At 42.6% G+C, this 17,661-nt stretch overlaps 8 protein-coding genes across 8 annotated transcripts; 5 read left to right on the plus strand and 3 right to left on the minus strand.

The window, feature by feature from the left end:
* Positions 1–334: 334 nt before the first annotated feature.
* V865_005586 (uncharacterized protein) lies at positions 335–1,818 on the plus strand (the record flags this gene model as incomplete). Its single annotated transcript, XM_066229355.1, has 4 exons — positions 335–654; positions 850–1,369; positions 1,467–1,541; positions 1,678–1,818. 4 exons carry the CDS (start codon positions 335–337, stop codon positions 1,816–1,818), a joined length of 1,056 nt encoding a protein of 351 aa, XP_066085452.1.
* A 1,017-nt stretch (positions 1,819–2,835) lies between these two features.
* Positions 2,836–4,078, plus strand: V865_005587 (peptidyl-prolyl cis-trans isomerase H; the record flags this gene model as incomplete). The annotated part of the gene is made up of 8 exons (XM_066229356.1): positions 2,836–2,932; positions 3,008–3,032; positions 3,103–3,144; positions 3,229–3,273; positions 3,461–3,593; positions 3,687–3,719; positions 3,837–3,958; positions 4,036–4,078. 8 exons carry the CDS (start codon positions 2,836–2,838, stop codon positions 4,076–4,078), a joined length of 540 nt encoding a protein of 179 aa, XP_066085453.1.
* Positions 4,079–4,268: 190 nt separating this feature from the next.
* V865_005588 (uncharacterized protein) lies at positions 4,269–7,158 on the minus strand (the record flags this gene model as incomplete). Its single annotated transcript, XM_066229357.1, has 9 exons — positions 4,269–4,304; positions 4,370–4,663; positions 4,765–5,147; positions 5,229–5,439; positions 5,557–5,869; positions 5,929–6,115; positions 6,258–6,585; positions 6,691–6,917; positions 7,002–7,158. 9 exons carry the CDS (start codon positions 7,156–7,158, stop codon positions 4,269–4,271), a joined length of 2,136 nt encoding a protein of 711 aa, XP_066085454.1.
* Positions 7,159–7,457: 299 nt separating this feature from the next.
* V865_005589 (deoxyhypusine synthase) lies at positions 7,458–9,008 on the plus strand (the record flags this gene model as incomplete). The annotated part of the gene is made up of 7 exons (XM_066229358.1): positions 7,458–7,640; positions 7,735–7,961; positions 8,045–8,237; positions 8,341–8,556; positions 8,640–8,684; positions 8,751–8,831; positions 8,907–9,008. 7 exons carry the CDS (start codon positions 7,458–7,460, stop codon positions 9,006–9,008), a joined length of 1,047 nt encoding a protein of 348 aa, XP_066085455.1.
* Positions 9,009–9,331: 323 nt separating this feature from the next.
* V865_005590 (uncharacterized protein) lies at positions 9,332–12,677 on the plus strand (the record flags this gene model as incomplete). Its single annotated transcript, XM_066229359.1, has 16 exons — positions 9,332–9,458; positions 9,557–9,596; positions 9,670–9,694; positions 9,761–9,781; positions 9,854–9,897; positions 9,988–10,125; positions 10,203–10,353; positions 10,426–10,521; positions 10,596–10,944; positions 11,039–11,155; positions 11,257–11,576; positions 11,701–11,930; positions 12,044–12,142; positions 12,220–12,358; positions 12,471–12,577; positions 12,635–12,677. The coding sequence occupies 16 exons, from the start codon at positions 9,332–9,334 to the stop codon at positions 12,675–12,677; spliced, it is 2,046 nt and encodes a 681-aa protein (XP_066085456.1).
* Positions 12,678–13,094: 417 nt separating this feature from the next.
* On the minus strand, positions 13,095–14,411 carry V865_005591 (uncharacterized protein; the record flags this gene model as incomplete). Its single annotated transcript, XM_066229360.1, has 3 exons — positions 13,095–13,937; positions 14,013–14,158; positions 14,261–14,411. 3 exons carry the CDS (start codon positions 14,409–14,411, stop codon positions 13,095–13,097), a joined length of 1,140 nt encoding a protein of 379 aa, XP_066085457.1.
* Positions 14,412–14,699: 288 nt separating this feature from the next.
* Positions 14,700–15,333, plus strand: V865_005592 (uncharacterized protein; the record flags this gene model as incomplete). Its single annotated transcript, XM_066229361.1, has 3 exons — positions 14,700–14,861; positions 14,973–15,078; positions 15,152–15,333. The coding sequence occupies 3 exons, from the start codon at positions 14,700–14,702 to the stop codon at positions 15,331–15,333; spliced, it is 450 nt and encodes a 149-aa protein (XP_066085458.1).
* Positions 15,334–15,858: 525 nt separating this feature from the next.
* V865_005593 (uncharacterized protein) lies at positions 15,859–16,861 on the minus strand (the record flags this gene model as incomplete). Its single annotated transcript, XM_066229362.1, has 5 exons — positions 15,859–15,956; positions 16,044–16,130; positions 16,241–16,330; positions 16,496–16,604; positions 16,682–16,861. The coding sequence occupies 5 exons, from the start codon at positions 16,859–16,861 to the stop codon at positions 15,859–15,861; spliced, it is 564 nt and encodes a 187-aa protein (XP_066085459.1).
* Positions 16,862–17,661: the final 800 nt, after the last annotated feature.

Genomic DNA, 17,661 nt, shown 5'->3' on the forward strand with positions numbered 1-17,661 from the left:
ACAAATCACCCAAAAAACAAATTGAAAATCCAACAATAACGAACTGATTTATGAATTTGTCATGTCCACTTTCCATATGTTTTTACATGTATATATTTGAGAACATTTGTGTGCATTGCTGGTATCAAACAAGTTTCATTATGCATTGTCATATACTATATCCAACTATAACGAGGTGATATGTGTTCTATGACTCACCTCCACATGACATGTCCACTTTGGCTGATGAATCGTTGAATGACCTTCATCAACGCCTTTCGTTCATCTCTCGATTACTTCAGCAATCGCATCAATTCAATTATCGGGATACTTAAAGGCGCATCCCCACGCCAAAATGTCGATTCTATCCCCAGGTTCGAAATGTCATCTATGCTCCCTAGTCGATTTCCTCCCTTTCACTTGTCCGACATGCAATCAGGTATATTGTCAACAACATATTTCATCGACTTTACATACCTGTACTCAACAGCAGCTGGACCAAAGTACTTCGATCGCTAGACCTGGAAAGTTAGATAGGGGAAAGACGATATGTGAAGTGAAGGGATGTGAGAGGGAGAGTATAGAGTCGATTGGAGGGTTTGTCGCGGATGGAGAAGGTGAAAGGATAGCGAGGGAAATCAGATGTAGAGGATGTGGTGGGGCTTACTGCGTCGAGTGAGTAGATTATTTTGAGTTTATCAATCCTATATCATGAATGATATTCATATAGAAGGGCGATTTGGCTGGACTGCCAAAGAACGATCGTATTCTTCCCTTCCCTAAGACTCTCTCCCTCCCTCCTTCTCAATCCATTCTAAACATAACCATAACCATAATTGATTGCCGTTGAGGATGAACCTTCTCTTCCAGACATAGATCCCAATCTACTCATTCATGTACTGCACCCCTTGATCATAATGTTCGCCACGACGCGTTCCTCGAACGAAGAGATAAAGCTAGAGAGGTTATATCTCAGCGGTTCCCCGAATTCAAAGATAGAGTTATACCGAAACCGCCTCCTGGGAAAGATGTAGTGAAAACTCAGAGTGTACAAATACAGACGCAGCGTAAGGAAGATAACAAAATTGCAGAACTTTCAAAGTCTGGTTCTAGTTCTGGTTCTGGTACGGGTATATCTCAAGATAACGCAGCGATCACTCGGCCCAAACCAAAGATCAAAAGTAAAGCAGATAAATTATGGGATATCCACTTGAAGAAAATCCGTATGACCTCTGAACCACTCCTTAAATCAGCTAGAAATGATAGTATGACGGAGAAAGTGTATTTCGAATGGACGATGGATCTAACGCAGATACAGGAAAATGTGAGGAAATGGAAGGAAAGTGGGAAATGGTCGGGAGGGAATTTGGAAAGAGGTTGGGTTGATTGTGTGAGTGAGGGTGAAAAGCCCATACCTACTACTACCTTGAGTGCTTGATATCGTGAGAATGTGCTGAATGACGATTCGTATCATTCATCATATTTAGGATATGCCGATTGGGAAAATGTTGGATCTTATCATAGACCGAGGAAAAATGAAGAGATCCGAAGATCAGAGTCAGGTTAGTGGGAACTTCTTGTCTGCTTCATCATTTATCATTTCATGATGACATCGGTTACAAGAGGATTCTGCTTAGAAGAATCCACACAATTCAACCTCACAAGTATTTGTCGCTCACTCTTTATCTTGCCTCACAGTCGTTACACCTGTTATCACTCTATCCGGCTCCAGACGAAGAACGTCAGATCATACAATTAGAACTCTCCAAGCCTGCTAAGATGATATCTCAAGGTAGTCTGGTGGTACTTGTACGTGGGAGATGGAACCAGGGTATATGATGCATGATATATGAATGTTGTATTTGTATTGAGTTGTGATTTGTTGTGATGGATTTTGCCGTCGCATCCTTTTTGTCTGTTTGTCTGTCCCTTCTGACAGATCAATCCCTGCCTCCCTTCCACATCTGATCTTCTCCAGCCTTGAGCCATTGATCCCCCTATCGATCTCCTCCCCTCTTATTCTGATGCTTGTCCTCCTGACTGCATCCAAGGCATCTCTGGCGATAGCGACAAGACTATTTTATCTTAGTCTCGGTGAAGAGGACATGTCGTTTTACTAGACATACGACAAAATCAAAGAATAAGTTAGCCTTGCCTTTCCTTTTCGACAAGAAGTGGTACAAAGAAACTCACCAATTGGGTCATATTTGATCTTAGCCAATTTATCAGACACCCTTATTCTAGATGTAGTGTAGAAGTACCCCGTAAGTGCTGTTGAAACCAATTTCACTAGGATTCGCCTGTAAAAGTGAATGACTTGGGATCAGCATCTGTTCAATCAACATCATAAGACATATTTAAGGTCAATGTCCAGATCGTACGTTGTGTGAATGGTGTATAAGGTGATGCGAAGGTACGGTTTAGGTAGCGAGAGGAGATGATGGAAATGATCGGTTCATCCAGTATTTTTCCCTTCCCTCGCGACTTTTCTCTTCTCGATCTGATGGCACGCGAATAGTCAAACACTCACCTTTGCTTAGCTTTTGGAGCCATCTTGGATTTTGGACTGACCGCCTTGCGATTGAAAGTGACTTGACTAGAAGCTAGAATAACAGAATCTCATCATCTTCACCTTGGTTGAATCTTGACTTTGTGAATACCCTTACCCTATAAAATGAATTTATTCCAATTCCTCCCAACTCGCTTTCGGCGAGCTCCGCTATGATGCTTGGCTTGTCTTTTAAACCTCCATCTTCGAGATATCATTCCTCTGTATATGCATGACAACTATCTATTTCCGTCTACTCCTCTACTCCTCACCTCATACACAGACTCAACAGGTTCAACAGACTCAAAATGGCATCCTCATTAGACCCACCAGCAGGTGTGACTCGACCGGTAGTATTCTTCGATGTCAGTATTGGAGATACCCCAGCGGGGAGGATAAAAATGGGTATGTACAAAACCTTTCTTCAGTTAGCGTGCATCTCATTTGCGAAATGATGGGTTAGCTGATGGTGTTGAATAGAGCTGTTCAGTGATATAACACCAAAGTGAGCTGTCCCTTCAGTGCTCCATAACCTTCTCGAAAGGAATCAGCTTATGTGTGTTGGTGGTATATAGGACAGCAGAGAATTTCAGACAGTTATGTACAGGTGAACATCGGTATGTCCTCATATCCCATACCGTACCATATCAGCTAGAGCCTGTCCAATATTGCCAAATCCAAGCTGATGGATTCTTCAATAGAGTCAACTCGATACCGCAGGGATATAAGAAAGCGACTTTCCACAGGTACGTCAGCTGGTGTATCTCTACTTGGGTAAGGGAAATCGTTGTCCAGTAGCTGATTTTATCGTTCGTAATTCATTTGAATTGGATTTGATGATATGTAGAGTGTGAGTCATACCTTCACCACCTTTTTCATATCAGATATGCAACAGCTGATGGAAAAACCTCTTCAATCGCTATGGCAACACAGAATCCCTCAATTCATGATCCAAGGAGGCGATTTTATACGTAACGACGGTACAGGTTCTTTCTCGATATACGGCGCTCAATTTGAAGATGAGAATTTCAAAGTGAAACATACCGGACCGGGTCTGTTGAGTATGGTAAGTCTCTCATATCCTCATCTCATCATTGATATCGCTCGGCCGAAAAGTACAAGAATGAAAATGCTAATTGTTTCGTTGGCATGGGTATAGGCTAATTCGGGTCCTGGTACGAATGGATGTCAAGTGAGTGTATCTCTTTGTTATCTACAATCAGATATACATATCTATATTTGTGTCATCCTACTATACCTTGTATCATCTCATACTGATTTTGTATGCTTTCTACTTTTTACATCATAGTTCTTCATCACCTGCGCACCAGCAGAATTCTTAGATGGTAAACACTGTGTATTCGGACGAGTGATCGATGGTTTATTGACCGTCAGGAAGATCGAAAACGTACCTACTGGAGCTAACAATAGGTGAGCTTACAAGGCCATGGGAGTCATGTTTCCATGTACATGCTCCAATGCTGACATATCTCTCTAATCACCTTTAGACCAAAACTAGTAGTCAGGATAACAGAATGTGGTGAGATGTAAAGGAAGGAACGTTGTAAGGATATTCAGCAGAAGAAGTCATTATATGCATAAATAAATTAATGTAAATCGTATCGAGAAGTAACCTGTATCTTCTTCTACCACTACTTGCTTTCATCGACGCTATACTAGCAGTCGATCCATCTAATTTCCCGTCATAATGGGAGTTTGAGAGGTTTTGACTTCCGTCAATCTATTCTAATCCTACATATCCAGCAGCTCTACCAATCTACACCACCCTCAAAGTCAGCTTGAGTATACATCGTGTTCCACAGTGGGGGTTCGTTCACTCACAGTAGTCTTCTCGAACATCTCCGTAGTAACCTGAGCCAAAAAACCCGGAACACTCTGTCTCTCGACGATCCAAAAATGCCTTGATTCTTCCAACCCTCTAGCCATCATACCGGTCATTTGCATCGTACCGAAATGACCTTCTTGAGAAGCGAATTTTAATGTCAATCCTGATTTACCTTTCGGTGCGTACATCGATGTTAGACGGATATCCGATCCGGATTCGTCGAATTTGATTCGCCAGCCTAAGAGGGAGTAGACTGCTTCGAGGAATTCTTTGGATTTGGATGTGAATATCTATAGTGTACCGGTCAGTGATAGGTTGAATATTACAAGTACGATGATGATCATGATGGAAATTTAAGACTGAGTTGACTTCCGTTAGAAGGCTGACTCACCTCTTTCAACCTCATTAATCTCTTCTCATGATTTCTCTCCAAATCCTCTTTCTCTTTCTTCAACCTATCAAAGCTACTTCTCGGCACCATTGATTCCCTATTCACTCCTTCTTTCCCTTCCGAAGCGGCATTTTGATTGACAAGTTCATCCAACTGTTTGATCTGTTCTAACAACTCATCATTCTCATTCGTCAAATCTACCAACATCTGCTGTCTGACAGCCATAATCTTATTCGCAGGGTTGTTTTTCAATTCTAAACATCTTTCTGTCGAAGGGTTATATTCGCCAGAAGCGACACGACGCATGAGATCGTTTACTTCTCCATCCAGACGGGTGTTGGCGGATGTGAGCTCGGAGATAGTCGATTCTAGCGATTGGATATCTGCGAAAAAGAAAAAGCAAACGACATATAGGTTAATATACTGATTAATGACCTGTTAATATTGCCGATCGAGCGACGCACCATGCTCCAATCGACTAATTCTGTCCCTCGCTTCATCCAGGTCCTGACTCTTCACCAAGCCCATCCCACTTGCTATTCGCTCTTCGGTCTCTCTCGAATCCCTTGAGATCTTGTCCAATTCGGATCGATACAACTCAACAAGACTTTCCAGCTCGGACACCTTGGCTGATTGGTCAGGGATGACACCGCCTGGCATCGGGAAAGAAGAGTTCTAGTATCACACGATAAGGCATCAGCTCGTCGCTTTCGAGGATGTCTCAGATATTCATGATGCGCAAATGACAGGAATGACAGCTTAATGATGAAATTCATATGCTTGATCACTCACCGAGCTCCGTATCCTCTCTACCTCCTTCTTAGCCACCTCCTCTCTCCTTTCCGCAAACGCCCTCCCTTCTTTAGCCCACCTCAATTCCCTCTCAGCCTCTTCAGAGCGTTTCGTCAATTCAGCTATAGAAGATCTGGAACTCTGAGCGAGATTCGTCAACCTCTCGTGCAATTCTCGGATCTGAGAATCCTTCTTTGCTAACTCTTCGGTAGTCTGGTTATGCAGCGTGGAAAGCGTCGATAAGCGGGTACGTAACGTTTCGTCGGATGTTTTCTCGGGTGATGAACTTGAGGGATACGATTGGGTTAATGAACTGTCACAACAACCTATAGTCAGCAGAGAAATTTCCTTGAGCTAACAGTCGGAACCTACTCCATATCCCTTCTTGATCTTTCCAACTGTTCCTGCAAAGTCCTTATTTCATCTCTCAATTTCCTCTCCACGTCCTTCATTGCTCTCTCGTTGGAATCTGATTCTTTCTTCTTTTGACGTAATTCTACTACTTCAGATTTGAGTGATTCGTTCTCACGATATATCGTGGCTAGACTGAGGGATTGACCTGTAAAGTAAAGCATATGTCAATTCAGGTCCATCATCTACTTTACACGTGTTCGAGGTCATGAGCAGGGAGATTCTTCTTAGCTGTCTCTGTCTCATACATTGTATACGATGCAAATGATAGAATCATTCTGTTCACTCACGCTTAACTTCCTTCTGCAACGTCTCATCAACCCTCCTATCTTCCTTTTCCAACACCCCCCTCTCTTTATTCTCTTCATTCCTCCTTCTTTCCTCTTCCAACTCTATACTCAATCCTTTAGCTCTCCTCTCCCACCCTTTAAGCTCTTCTCGCTGTTTGGTCAATTCCTCTATTCGCGAATTGAGAAGGTGAATCTCGTTATTTGCATTTTGGACAAACGAAGAATTCTTCCCTAGGAGGATGTTATGTTCTGATTTTAGAGATTCGTAGGAATTGGATAGAGTGGAATTTTGAGTACGAAGTTGGGATATTTCAGTTGTATAGCGTTTCTACAATCCCAACCAAATCCAAACCAATCCCGTCCAGCCAATCAGCTATGGAACATCATAGCTAAATGATGGGATGATAGGATGATGGGAAGAATATTGACATACCCTCTCATCGTAGAAATCCTTCTCTCTCTCCTCCCCGACTTGTCTTTCCTTCTTCTCACCATCGTATAACGCCCTTCTCTCAGCTTTCAACTGTTCGATCTCGACTCGTTGCTCTTCTATCTTGTCGGCTGATAATTTCGCCTTTACCTGGAGAGAATGATTATCATGCTCCAAAAAGGACAGTCGGGTGTTCATCGATGATATCTGTCTGGCTGAAGATGATGGATCTATAATGTAACCGTTATAACTTAACATTAGTTAAAAAAGCAATAGATCCACCGACGGACGGGCTCTGATCCTATACCGCTCACCTTCCAATCCAGCTTCTCCTGCTGCCCTCTTTCCTAAACGACTGGTACTTGATCTCAAAGATGAAGGAGTTGAAGAGGATGGCCCGCCAATCGAGGAGAACAAGTTGGATCGTGGTATTGCTGTGGGCAATTTACTGCTCCTGTTGAGTCCGTCCATCTTGTTTCTTATACTAAGCTTATCGAACTGGTTATCGATAGATCTGTGGGAAAGTGAGAAAACCTTGGTCTTACTCGTGTCGTAAGGTTAAGTTATCTTTGGTTATCGTCCATCGTCAAACACTCTACGTGATCTGATCCTACCTGTAATTGCCTAAAAGGGTAATTCATGTACCAATGTGGAGGTCGAGTTCAAAATATCAACATCAACCATTTCCAACCATTTTTTCTTTGGTTAGTTCTGGCGAATGTTGCTATTCATTTGTCATATACAAATCTCTACGATTATACACTCCCAAAATGTCGACGGACGCCCATGCGAGCGTACTCACCCCTTCCGAGGCATTGCCCGAAAATGCTGTTCATGTGAAAGGACCAGATCTGAGTAAACCCATTGATCTTCAAGATCTCTTGAAGAGTTATGAGACGATTGGGTTCCAAGCTACGGGGTTGGCAAGAGCTATACAAGTAGTGGAAGAGATGGTAGGTCACATCTTCGCTCTGTCAGTGGTCAGCATGAAGGGTTGATGTTGTGAGATCTTGAACTTGAGCTGACACCTGGGTGTGTGGGTGATAGCGAAAACAACGTAGTAATCCTGATGAACCGCTTACTCTCTTCCTCGGATATACCTCCAACCTCATCTCATCAGGTCTCCGAGAAATCATTAAATTCTTAGCTCAACACAAATTGATAGATTGTCTGGTGACTACTGCAGGAGGGGTTGAAGAGGATTTCATCAAATGTCTAGGATCAACCGTATTGGGTGAATTCCATTTGGATGGTGCAGGTTTGAGGAAGAGGGGGTAAGTCGGATAATTCCACAGTACATCTGAATCTGGCTGAAATATGTGATGAAGGATACCCACTGATGTATGCCATTTCATAGCTTGAATCGAATAGGTAATTTACTCGTTCCCAATTCGAATTATTGTGCATTTGAAGATTGGGTAGTACCGATCTTAGATCAGATGGTGAAAGAGCAAGAAGAGGATGGTACGAAGTGGAGTCCTAGTAGTGTTATCAATAGGTTGGGGAAGGAGATAGATAATGAGGAGAGTGTATATTATTGGTGTTATAAGGTGAGTCAACATTTTGTGTTTTGGGAAGAAGCGTTGTAAATTCAGATAAACTCTTCGATCATATTATCGGTTTATGTGTTGACAAGATGATGGATTATCGCAGAACGATATTCCGGTGTTTTGTCCAGCATTGACAGACGGCTCGTTAGGCGATATGATCTATTTCCATACCTACAAATCATCACCTCTACAACTCAACATCGATATCGTAGCTGATATCAGAAGATTGAATGATATGAGTGTAAAATCCAAGAAAGCTGGTATGATCATCTTGGGAGGTGGGGTCTGTAAACATCAAATTGCAAATGCCATGTTATTTGTGAGTTCGAATACCTATTTCTTCATCAGTCCGGCGGATGTGTTGTCACGATTGGTACGCTAATACTATGTTAATGATCACAGAGGAATGGTGCTGATTATGCCGTGTACATAAATACCGGACAAGAGGTGAGCCAATCATCAAATTACTTGTCAATGATCGTTAAGCTGACATTTGAAATGTTTGACAAATAGTACGATGGTTCAGACTCTGGTGCTAGACCTGATGAAGCTGTTTCGTGGGGAAAGATCCGAGCAGGTGCGGAGAGTGTCAAGGTGAGTCCTACAGTAGTAGTCGATCAATCTCCGATCACAGCGGTGCAAAGCAAACTGATCATGCTGTATGAACAGGTATACGCCGATGCGACTTTGGTATTCCCCTTGGTGGTAGCTGCTACATTTGGCAAAGCACATTGGGAGGATTCTCAGGCTGAGAAGAAGAACTCTGAATAGACAACTAGATATCAACATGACATTACATTAGAATAGAGGGAATAGATTAGATTGTAGAACACTTTGCATTTGTACCTATATACATTCATATTGCATGCATCATTACTCTTGATTGTAACTTTTTCCAACCAGAACATTACTGGTAACTTTACATATGTGTGCCAAGCTCTGGGTTTATCCGACGCGACTCATGATGACGGTGACATCCACCTGCTACTTACTACTCAGCTCATATCCCCCATCTACCATTTCCATCTTATGTTATGCTTGCTCGATATACCATATGACCCATCTAGTGTTGTATAGTACCCAGCATAAACAAAATGGCAGGTCTCGGTACCGGTCCTAAATCAGCTGCTATCCAGATACGTGCCCCTAGTAATCTGGATGAGGGGGGTGGTAGTAACAACAAGGGGAGGGACAGTCCAGCTGCGGGAGAAAAGAAGAGGGGTGAGTGGTCATCTCGCTTCACCACCAGTCACCTCAATTGGGGGAGATAGAAAGTTGGATTCAGGTGGATGATACTGATTCCGTGAGATGGTGTGTAGAAACCCCCCAGAGGATATGTAGGAATGTAATGATATATGGGTAAGTCGTTTCTCCTTGTCTCATCTGATATCGGCCGATTTGAAGTCTGGTTAACTGATGTCGAGATGGATAGGTATTGCAAGTTTCAAGATTCAGGTGTGAGTCACCGTTCATACTTGTGACAAGAAGATGTCTGTACTCATATTTCGTGTCTTGATATACAGTGTGTATACTATCATCCACCGGTGAGTTCGACTGGCAATTTGCGATTGATGATCTGATTGTACGCTTATACTGATTGATTATCCTCGATATAGCCTGGAACGGATCTCAATGCGCCATCCACACCATTGACTGGGAGGTAAGTCATATCGCTGTACTGCTATACCGTTGGACCGCGCAATCTATCAATAGATTGTACTTCAAGCTAATTTTGATGTTTGCTTACTAGCCCAGCAATGACAAACCCAACGCCCTTATCAAAAGAACTCACCTCTACCACCAAATCATTCTCAGGGCTGGGAGCAGAACACCTCTCAGCACCTGTGTTCGTACCCAAAACGCCTATAGGAGAAAACCCTTCGCCTAGGTGAGTTACACTCCCCTACCATCTCTGCTCAATGAGCTGTAACATGTCGTGACAGATACTGATGATGTCGTGTTCAGAGCGACCACCCCATCATTACAACCTTCCACCCTCACTCAGAATGCTTCGCCCCTCCCTGCATCTATGTCAGTTCCTCCTCCCTCAGCTCTCGCTCCCAGTTGGCCTTCACTAGGAAACCAAGGTGGGATCCTACCAAGACAGGATAACTCGGTGAGTAGTAGCTTTCATCATACGCCATCCCTTCCTTCGAAGGGAGCTGATAGGGGAATGCGATCAAATCAGATGTCATTCGAAGATTCGATGATCTCCATGGACCCTGCGCAGACTAGTGCTTTGGATGGAAGTATGTTCATGCATCATCAATCCGTACGGCAGCCTGTGAGTGTATTCGATATTTCGTATCAGGCATCTCTCACACAAAGACGCTTATGATACTCAAAACAAACCTACAGCTCGATCATCATCTCTACGTCTCACCATTACCTCACATATCCAACCCACCCATCTCTCACCATCCTCTACATTCATTCTTCATCCCCGATGATCTACGTAGGACACTACAATCCAAACATGACGTGACTTATCAAGGTCTTCAAGCGGGTTCTGGACCGGGTTTACCATCTGAATTGGGTATATACCATTCTTTGAGGGTTATTGAGAATACCAATATACCTCAACAACAAAACCAAAGTACGAGCCAGAACCAAAACCAACCGTCAAAAGTTTATATACATCCTGCACCGGTTTATAAAGCGGTGAGCAGCGTTGATGGGAATGTATATACTCTAAGGAGGATAGAGGGTGAGTGAAGAAACCACGATTAGGTGCTCTTCTCGTGATACTTTTATGTTGTCGGTATAAACGAGAGACGAGCTGATGTATATGGAGATCATAGGTTACAAGCTAGTCAACGAAAATGCCTTTGGCGCGATAGACACTTGGAGAAGGATGAGACATCCAAATATTGTTGGGTTGAGGGAAGCGTTCACCACCAAGGCGTTCAACGATAACTGTGAGTTGTGCATGATTCACTTCCGATTCCAGTCGAACGATCAAAAAATTCTTGTATACGTATTGTTAGAAACTAAAATTTTGTCTTAACTACTTCATCAGCTCTGATACTGGTATACGACTATCACCCTCTCTCTACAACGATATGGGAAGAACATCTTTTACCCAACCAACCTAACCAGTCTGGTGGAACAGGAGGAGGAAGGGGTAGGACCGGTCTGCCAATCCAAGAAAGGGTCTTGTGGTCCTACATTACCCAAATTGGTAATGCTCTCAAAGCGATTCATTCCTCCGGATTGGCAGCTAGGAATTTGGACCCATCAAAGATATTGATCACGAATAAGAATAGGATAAGGTTGAATGGATGTGGGGTTTGGGACGTTTTGGCACATGATCCGAATACCCATGTTGGGGTGTTTCAGGTGAGTCGGCTTGGCTCTTTGAAAGATTGGGCTGTGATGAGTCGAAGAGAGAAGATTAGCAACCTCATGGTGCTCTTGGTTGTTCTGCACAAGTCCATGCTAATGTCCTTTCTCAACATTAAAGCAAGAAGACCTAGTCTCATTTGGTAAATTGATCATCTCCCTTTGTTGCGATTTCTTCCAACCTGGTCAACATCCTGCACTCCCACTCGATCACATCCAACGTAGTTATTCGCCTGACGTGAAGACCTTGGTGATGTTTTTGATTTCGAAACCTTCGCCTATGAAATCTGTTGACGAAGCTATCAAGATTATGGGTCCTAGGATATTGAATGAGCTGGATGCTATGCAGAAGTGAGTTTTGGTTGTCCATCCGATAAGTCCTAAGTTTAAGGATAATTATCGAATGCAAGAAGATCTGGTGTGTGAGGGGTAGATGATACTAATTTTATCATGTACCTATTTAGCTACGCCGATACGCTCGAATCTGATCTTGGAGCGGAGATGGAGAACGGACGAATAGTTAGATTATTATCGAAATTGGGATTCATCAACGAACGAGCAGAGTGAGTCTAGTCAATCTAAGTTTTTTAAGTCAAGCCGAAGTCCGAGTGCGGACTGAACAATATTCGGTACTTGGTAGATTCGAACTAGATCCAAGATGGTCAGATACGGGTGATCGATATATTCTCAAACTATTCAGAGATTACGTCTTTCATTCGGTTGGGGTTGATGGGAAACCTATCTTGGATTTATCGCATGTTTTGACATGTCTCAATAAGGTAAGTTCAAGCTCTCGGAAATTCGATCAGACAGGTAGACAACCCATAAGGGTTCTATGCTTTCCATTGCTGAGAAAGACAAGATGGGCTAATCATGATTTATCTGTTCCAGCTCGATGCAGGTTTAGATGAACGTATAATGTTGGTCTCACGAGATGATCAGAGTTGTCTGGTGGTTAGTTATAGGGAGATCAAACATTGTATTGAAGCTGCTTTCAAGTGAGCTATTATTCTTTCTATCATGGTATGTGGAGCCAAGGCTGACGATTATAATAGTGAGTTGAGGAATGCAGGTAATCCTCATAGGATACATCGGTGATCATGTGAAGGAGGACTATACGAGCGAAGCCGAGTTTTGACCGTGGTAGTCACCTTGGAGGGGATACCTCCATGTTTGTTGTCGTTGTCATCAGAAAATATATAAAAGAACAAAAAAAAAGTTGATACAAAAATGATATGCATCAAAAACAGGTGAAAATGTTCTCATCGGGTGGAATTTTACCAATACCTGTGATGTAAGTGGGTTGCAATTCTGTTGTAAGATACATTGCAATAATCACGTCAATTGACTCCAACGTCGGAACTATATTTGGTGGATACAACAATGTCTAAATAAATTTACACGATATTGAAAATATGTTTCTTTTTATTCTGAGTGGATCTATCTAGATCTTTTGGCTATGGAATTTTGGATGAATGTCCTCAATCCTAACTTCCAACTCCCCATTGATATCGATCAATCGTCAGCCTCCTCCTCCTCCCTTATCTTCGCTTCCAACCTCTCCCTTTCCAACTGTCTCATCCTCAACAACGTCATACTTTCAAATTGATCATCTTTCAATTTCTGTTCTTTATTCTTCGCATGTGCAGATAAGAGATCGGCCATTGTGAATCCACCAGTTGAACCATTACTAATATCAGGTGCAGAATCGAAACTGAATGTTGTTGTCGCGCCATCAACACCAGGTGCTGATGATACAGGATTATTACCATTCGTCTCAGGTATATTTCGATTATTCCTTTGATTTTGTCGCTCTGCCCATTCGACCCATTGTGGTATTTCCCCTTTGACCCATTTCACTTTAACTCCATCTTCCACACCTAAGCCTTTGGTGTTTGAGTGATCTTTCCAACATGCCCAACATCCGCCCCAATTACCTTTCTGGAATTCCACTACAGCCTTCTTACCCTTCTTCTTCTTATTTGCCGGTGGATCCGTCAATATCAGATGAGCGATAGGACCATATTTCAATTCTAGTGTATTCTGAAGTTGGGTCGACGAGGATGGAGACGAGGAGGTGGAGGTGGGAGCGAAAGTGAGAATGAGAGTTAAGTCGGTAGATGTGATATCGGGCTGATTCTGATTATTGCTATTCAACTCTGATTTGGATTGTGGAGGTTGGACAGGTGGTTTTGCAGCAGCAGCAGATGCAGACGCAGCTGCCATTGCTCTCTTCTGAGCTTCTTCCAACATTTTTCGTCCAGCATCTTTGATAGCTTCTTCTTCCGCTTCCTGACGACGTTTTTCCTGTTGGACGACCTTGGCTCGTTTGGCTTCTTCTTCTCGGGCGTTGAGTGCCTAATTGACAAAATACAGGTATCAGTAATAGGTCATACAGATCAAGAAGCAACTTAAGAGGTTGTAATCACTCACATCAACCATCACTTTCCTCTTCTTATCCATCTCAGCATACCTCTCTCTCTTCTTCCTATCATTTTCCAATTTCGTATCTACATAATTCCTCTTGTTGGGATTTAAGAGTATTTCGAGCGATACGGATATCTGACGGAATTGAATCGCTATATCACGAAAAGCGTAAGTCAGCAATTGTCCCATGATTATTTCAGCTGGCTCTCGACGAGAGAAAAAGACTGTGGCGAAAGGCAGAAAACCGTACTTACCTGCTTCAGGAGATGGATTACGATCCGGATGACATTTCAATGATTTCTTCCTATAGGCCCTTTGGACATCTTTGTCGGTCGCCTCTGATGATATCTCCAGGATGAGATAGGGGTCTAGAGCTGATTCCTCTTCTGTTAAGACCGGTGCCATCTTGATTATGATGTCTGGCTAATAAAAGATGGAATGAAGGAGATGAAAGAAAACCACTGATCAAAACAGAAAAGTGTATCTGTATTCTTGTTCTTATGTTTGAACAACCAGCCAAAGGCAAAGACGATGTTGCCACTCGTTTTGGCATAGTTACGTAAGCTCTTCACTGAACCTACAAAAGTCAAAAGTCGTTGATCTTGTTGGACAGAAATGAATAAAGATACCTCTCTGACTTATAGCATTCACATCAATCATAGTAGAGTCATCATCAACCTGACAAGCTCACCAATGAGTGCTTTTCTCTCGCCTCTAGTCGCTAGTCGGAATCAACTTACCCGAACAAATCCTATCAAAAGTAATTTTGTAAGAAATATGGCTTCTTCTTCTACTTCGACAGGTAGACAAGCTACTAGGATACCTGGGCCTGTGGAAACTTCGATTCAGCAGAAGGTGAGTTATTCAGTATACCAATGAGATTTCACGGTGTATACCATTCGCTACTTGTGATCTCCCAAGTCAAGCTCTCAGAACTGCAGTAGCTGATAAATCATCCCACCGCAGATAATAGAAGCTTTCCAACCCATTTTGTTGAGGGTATATAACGACTCGTCCAAACATTCACATCATGCTGCCATGCGAGCTCAGGGAGGTGGAAGTGGTGAAACTCGTGAGTCCCATCATCCCATGTAAATTGATAGCCTGCTGATTGTTATGGTATGTCTGATTGGTTGTTATCTTAGACTTCGCTATTCACCTTGTATCACCTTCATTCACAGGCAAAACATCAATAGCACGACATCGAATGGTGAATGCTCTACTCAAAGACGAATTTGATAATAAGGGATTACACGCTTTGAGTCTGAGGTTGAAGACTCCTGAGGAATGGGAGAAGGAAGGTGGTGGTGAGATGAGGTCGGAGTAGTGCCTTAGGTTATTCATTTGCAGATTCGTTCAGACCTCTCGCGTCCATCTTATACATACATACATAGATCAGATAAATTCGAACCCGAATTCAACTTAAACTCATAATATAAAGACCGGGGTATGTAAAAAGCCAAAAAAGCAATTGTTGTATTGATAAAAGAGGCGCAGAAAGACCAGATATTAGGAGCAAAGTTGAAATTGATCGTCGTGAGAGAAAAGTATTTTACAAATAAAATGGGAGACAAAACTTCAAAAGCCCTTCTGAGAGATCTAGTCGATCCTTGATGAATGGCGGTAAAGACCAAGAGCTAGTGGTAAAGGGTAAAGGTGGAATGAATTGACGCAAAGGAAAGAAATCTATATTACAGTGTCCCCTAAAAGAGTGAAACGTACATATTGTGAAAAAAGGGAACGGATGAACATGAGATTCGAGCATTCTTCGGTGTATTCTTGTGTGACGACAGTAGGATAATACGGATCATGAGTGTTGACTGTTGAGATTCGTTGTTTCACAAACACCATATCACATGATAGTGCATTTACATCCTCCAACATCATCTTCACCTCGATGAGATCTTGCTGCGCTGGTCGTTCGACCCAGTCCATGGGGTTTCTTGGGATCTGCGAATCAGGTGTCCGGGTTAGCCCCATTTTACACTGATGAACAAGATTATTTCTGTGCAAGATGTAGAGAAAGATAGGACATACCATCATCTGCTCTGATCGAGAATGATCTGACTGAAATATGTATGACGGTGGGTAACGAGGATGATTCTGAGACTGGTAGGTTATTTGCTATCAATAACCAATTGATCAAACGGTCAACATTCAGTCATGAAACTCCTCAGGCGAGGTGTTCTCGAATTGTGGGGACGTGATAAGCTAATGAGCTGATGTTGACTTACATACTAAAGTCGAATCATCCTGTAATATCCTACCTGCATGTAATATTCTAAGGTAACTTGGTGAAGGGGGTTGAGCAGGGTCTGTCCATTCTGAATGACCCAAAACAATTTAGCTTTAGCCCGTCATCCATCTCATACATCCGCTCTCTATCTTGTATGGAAATCATGGAGACATCATCCAAGTCTGACGATTTCATATCGCCTCTCCTCCTGTGATTGAATGGGACGATACAACGAATCAGAATACACACTCACCAGAAGGCCATGAACTCCAAATTAACTCTTTCATCCTTCCAACCGTCAGTTCAGGTTCGAACGATAATACTTTACTCTGTCCGGAGATGATCAGGACTTTGACGTGGACCTATGATGAATAACGCACTTCAGCATATACCAGGAATATTGTTTACTCGACGCTGTGAGAGAGGGAGTCGTACTCACTTTAGGCGTGGTCGGTATACTCTGAACATTCTCAACTACCTCATCCTGTTGTGTCACCTGGGTCGATGTGGGTGGTATGGTTGGGTCTAGGGGATGGGAAGGTTCGGCTGAGGATGAGGTAGGTGGTATAGGATGTATCTCTCCTTCCGGATGCGAAGGAGGGTTGGTTGAATTTGACATGTTTTAAGGGTTTATCTAAGGACAATTTAAGAGGATGGTTAGGTGTCGTCTGAAGGACATTCCATCTATGTGTGAATGGATAGATGGATGATCATGAGCAGGACAAGGATGTTGGGATGGTTGAGAAGTATAGGAATGGTACTAACATGTGTTTTGAAAATGGAGTAAAATCGGTTGAATGACGATCGGGATTATTATTGGTATTGTTATTTATACACACAACGTCACTTCACTCCTAGTACTATATGTACAGTACACAACGCAATACCTAAATGACCTCTTGATCTTGCTCTTTATGATGGGCGTTACCAAATTGGAGATGATGGTCGATCTCTATCTGTGCTATCGATAGACTTGGTTTAACCGGATATGTTGTTGTTCTGTGTTTTGTATAGGTGTGAATTGATTTGTATATATTTAATTCGCTTTGGCTTGATTACCGAATCAAGGAATGGGATATATCCAAGATATGAGACAAAACGGTACCAGTGCGAAGTATTCGTAAACTGTCTTAGCTTCGTATATATGACTATTTACTATGAAATAACAGAGATGTATTACTTGCTCAGAGAGATGAAGATACAAAGTACCAAGTGCTTAAGTAACCGCTGAACATACCATACCATACAATAAGTTACGGATAGATCGAAGGGAAAAAGGACGAGGTAGGCTAGGTGAAAAATCGGAAAAGATCGAAGCGGGGGCCGATTGCCAGTAAGCTAATTGGTAAGGGTACAACCCAAGAGGCCCCGGCCAATATCACAAAGCTGCCAAGGTCTGGTTCAGATGCCAAGATGGGA

This window comes from Kwoniella europaea, chromosome 1 (assembly GCF_036810445.1).
Source record: "Kwoniella europaea PYCC6329 chromosome 1, complete sequence".
Taxonomy (NCBI): domain Eukaryota; kingdom Fungi; phylum Basidiomycota; class Tremellomycetes; order Tremellales; family Cryptococcaceae; genus Kwoniella; species Kwoniella europaea.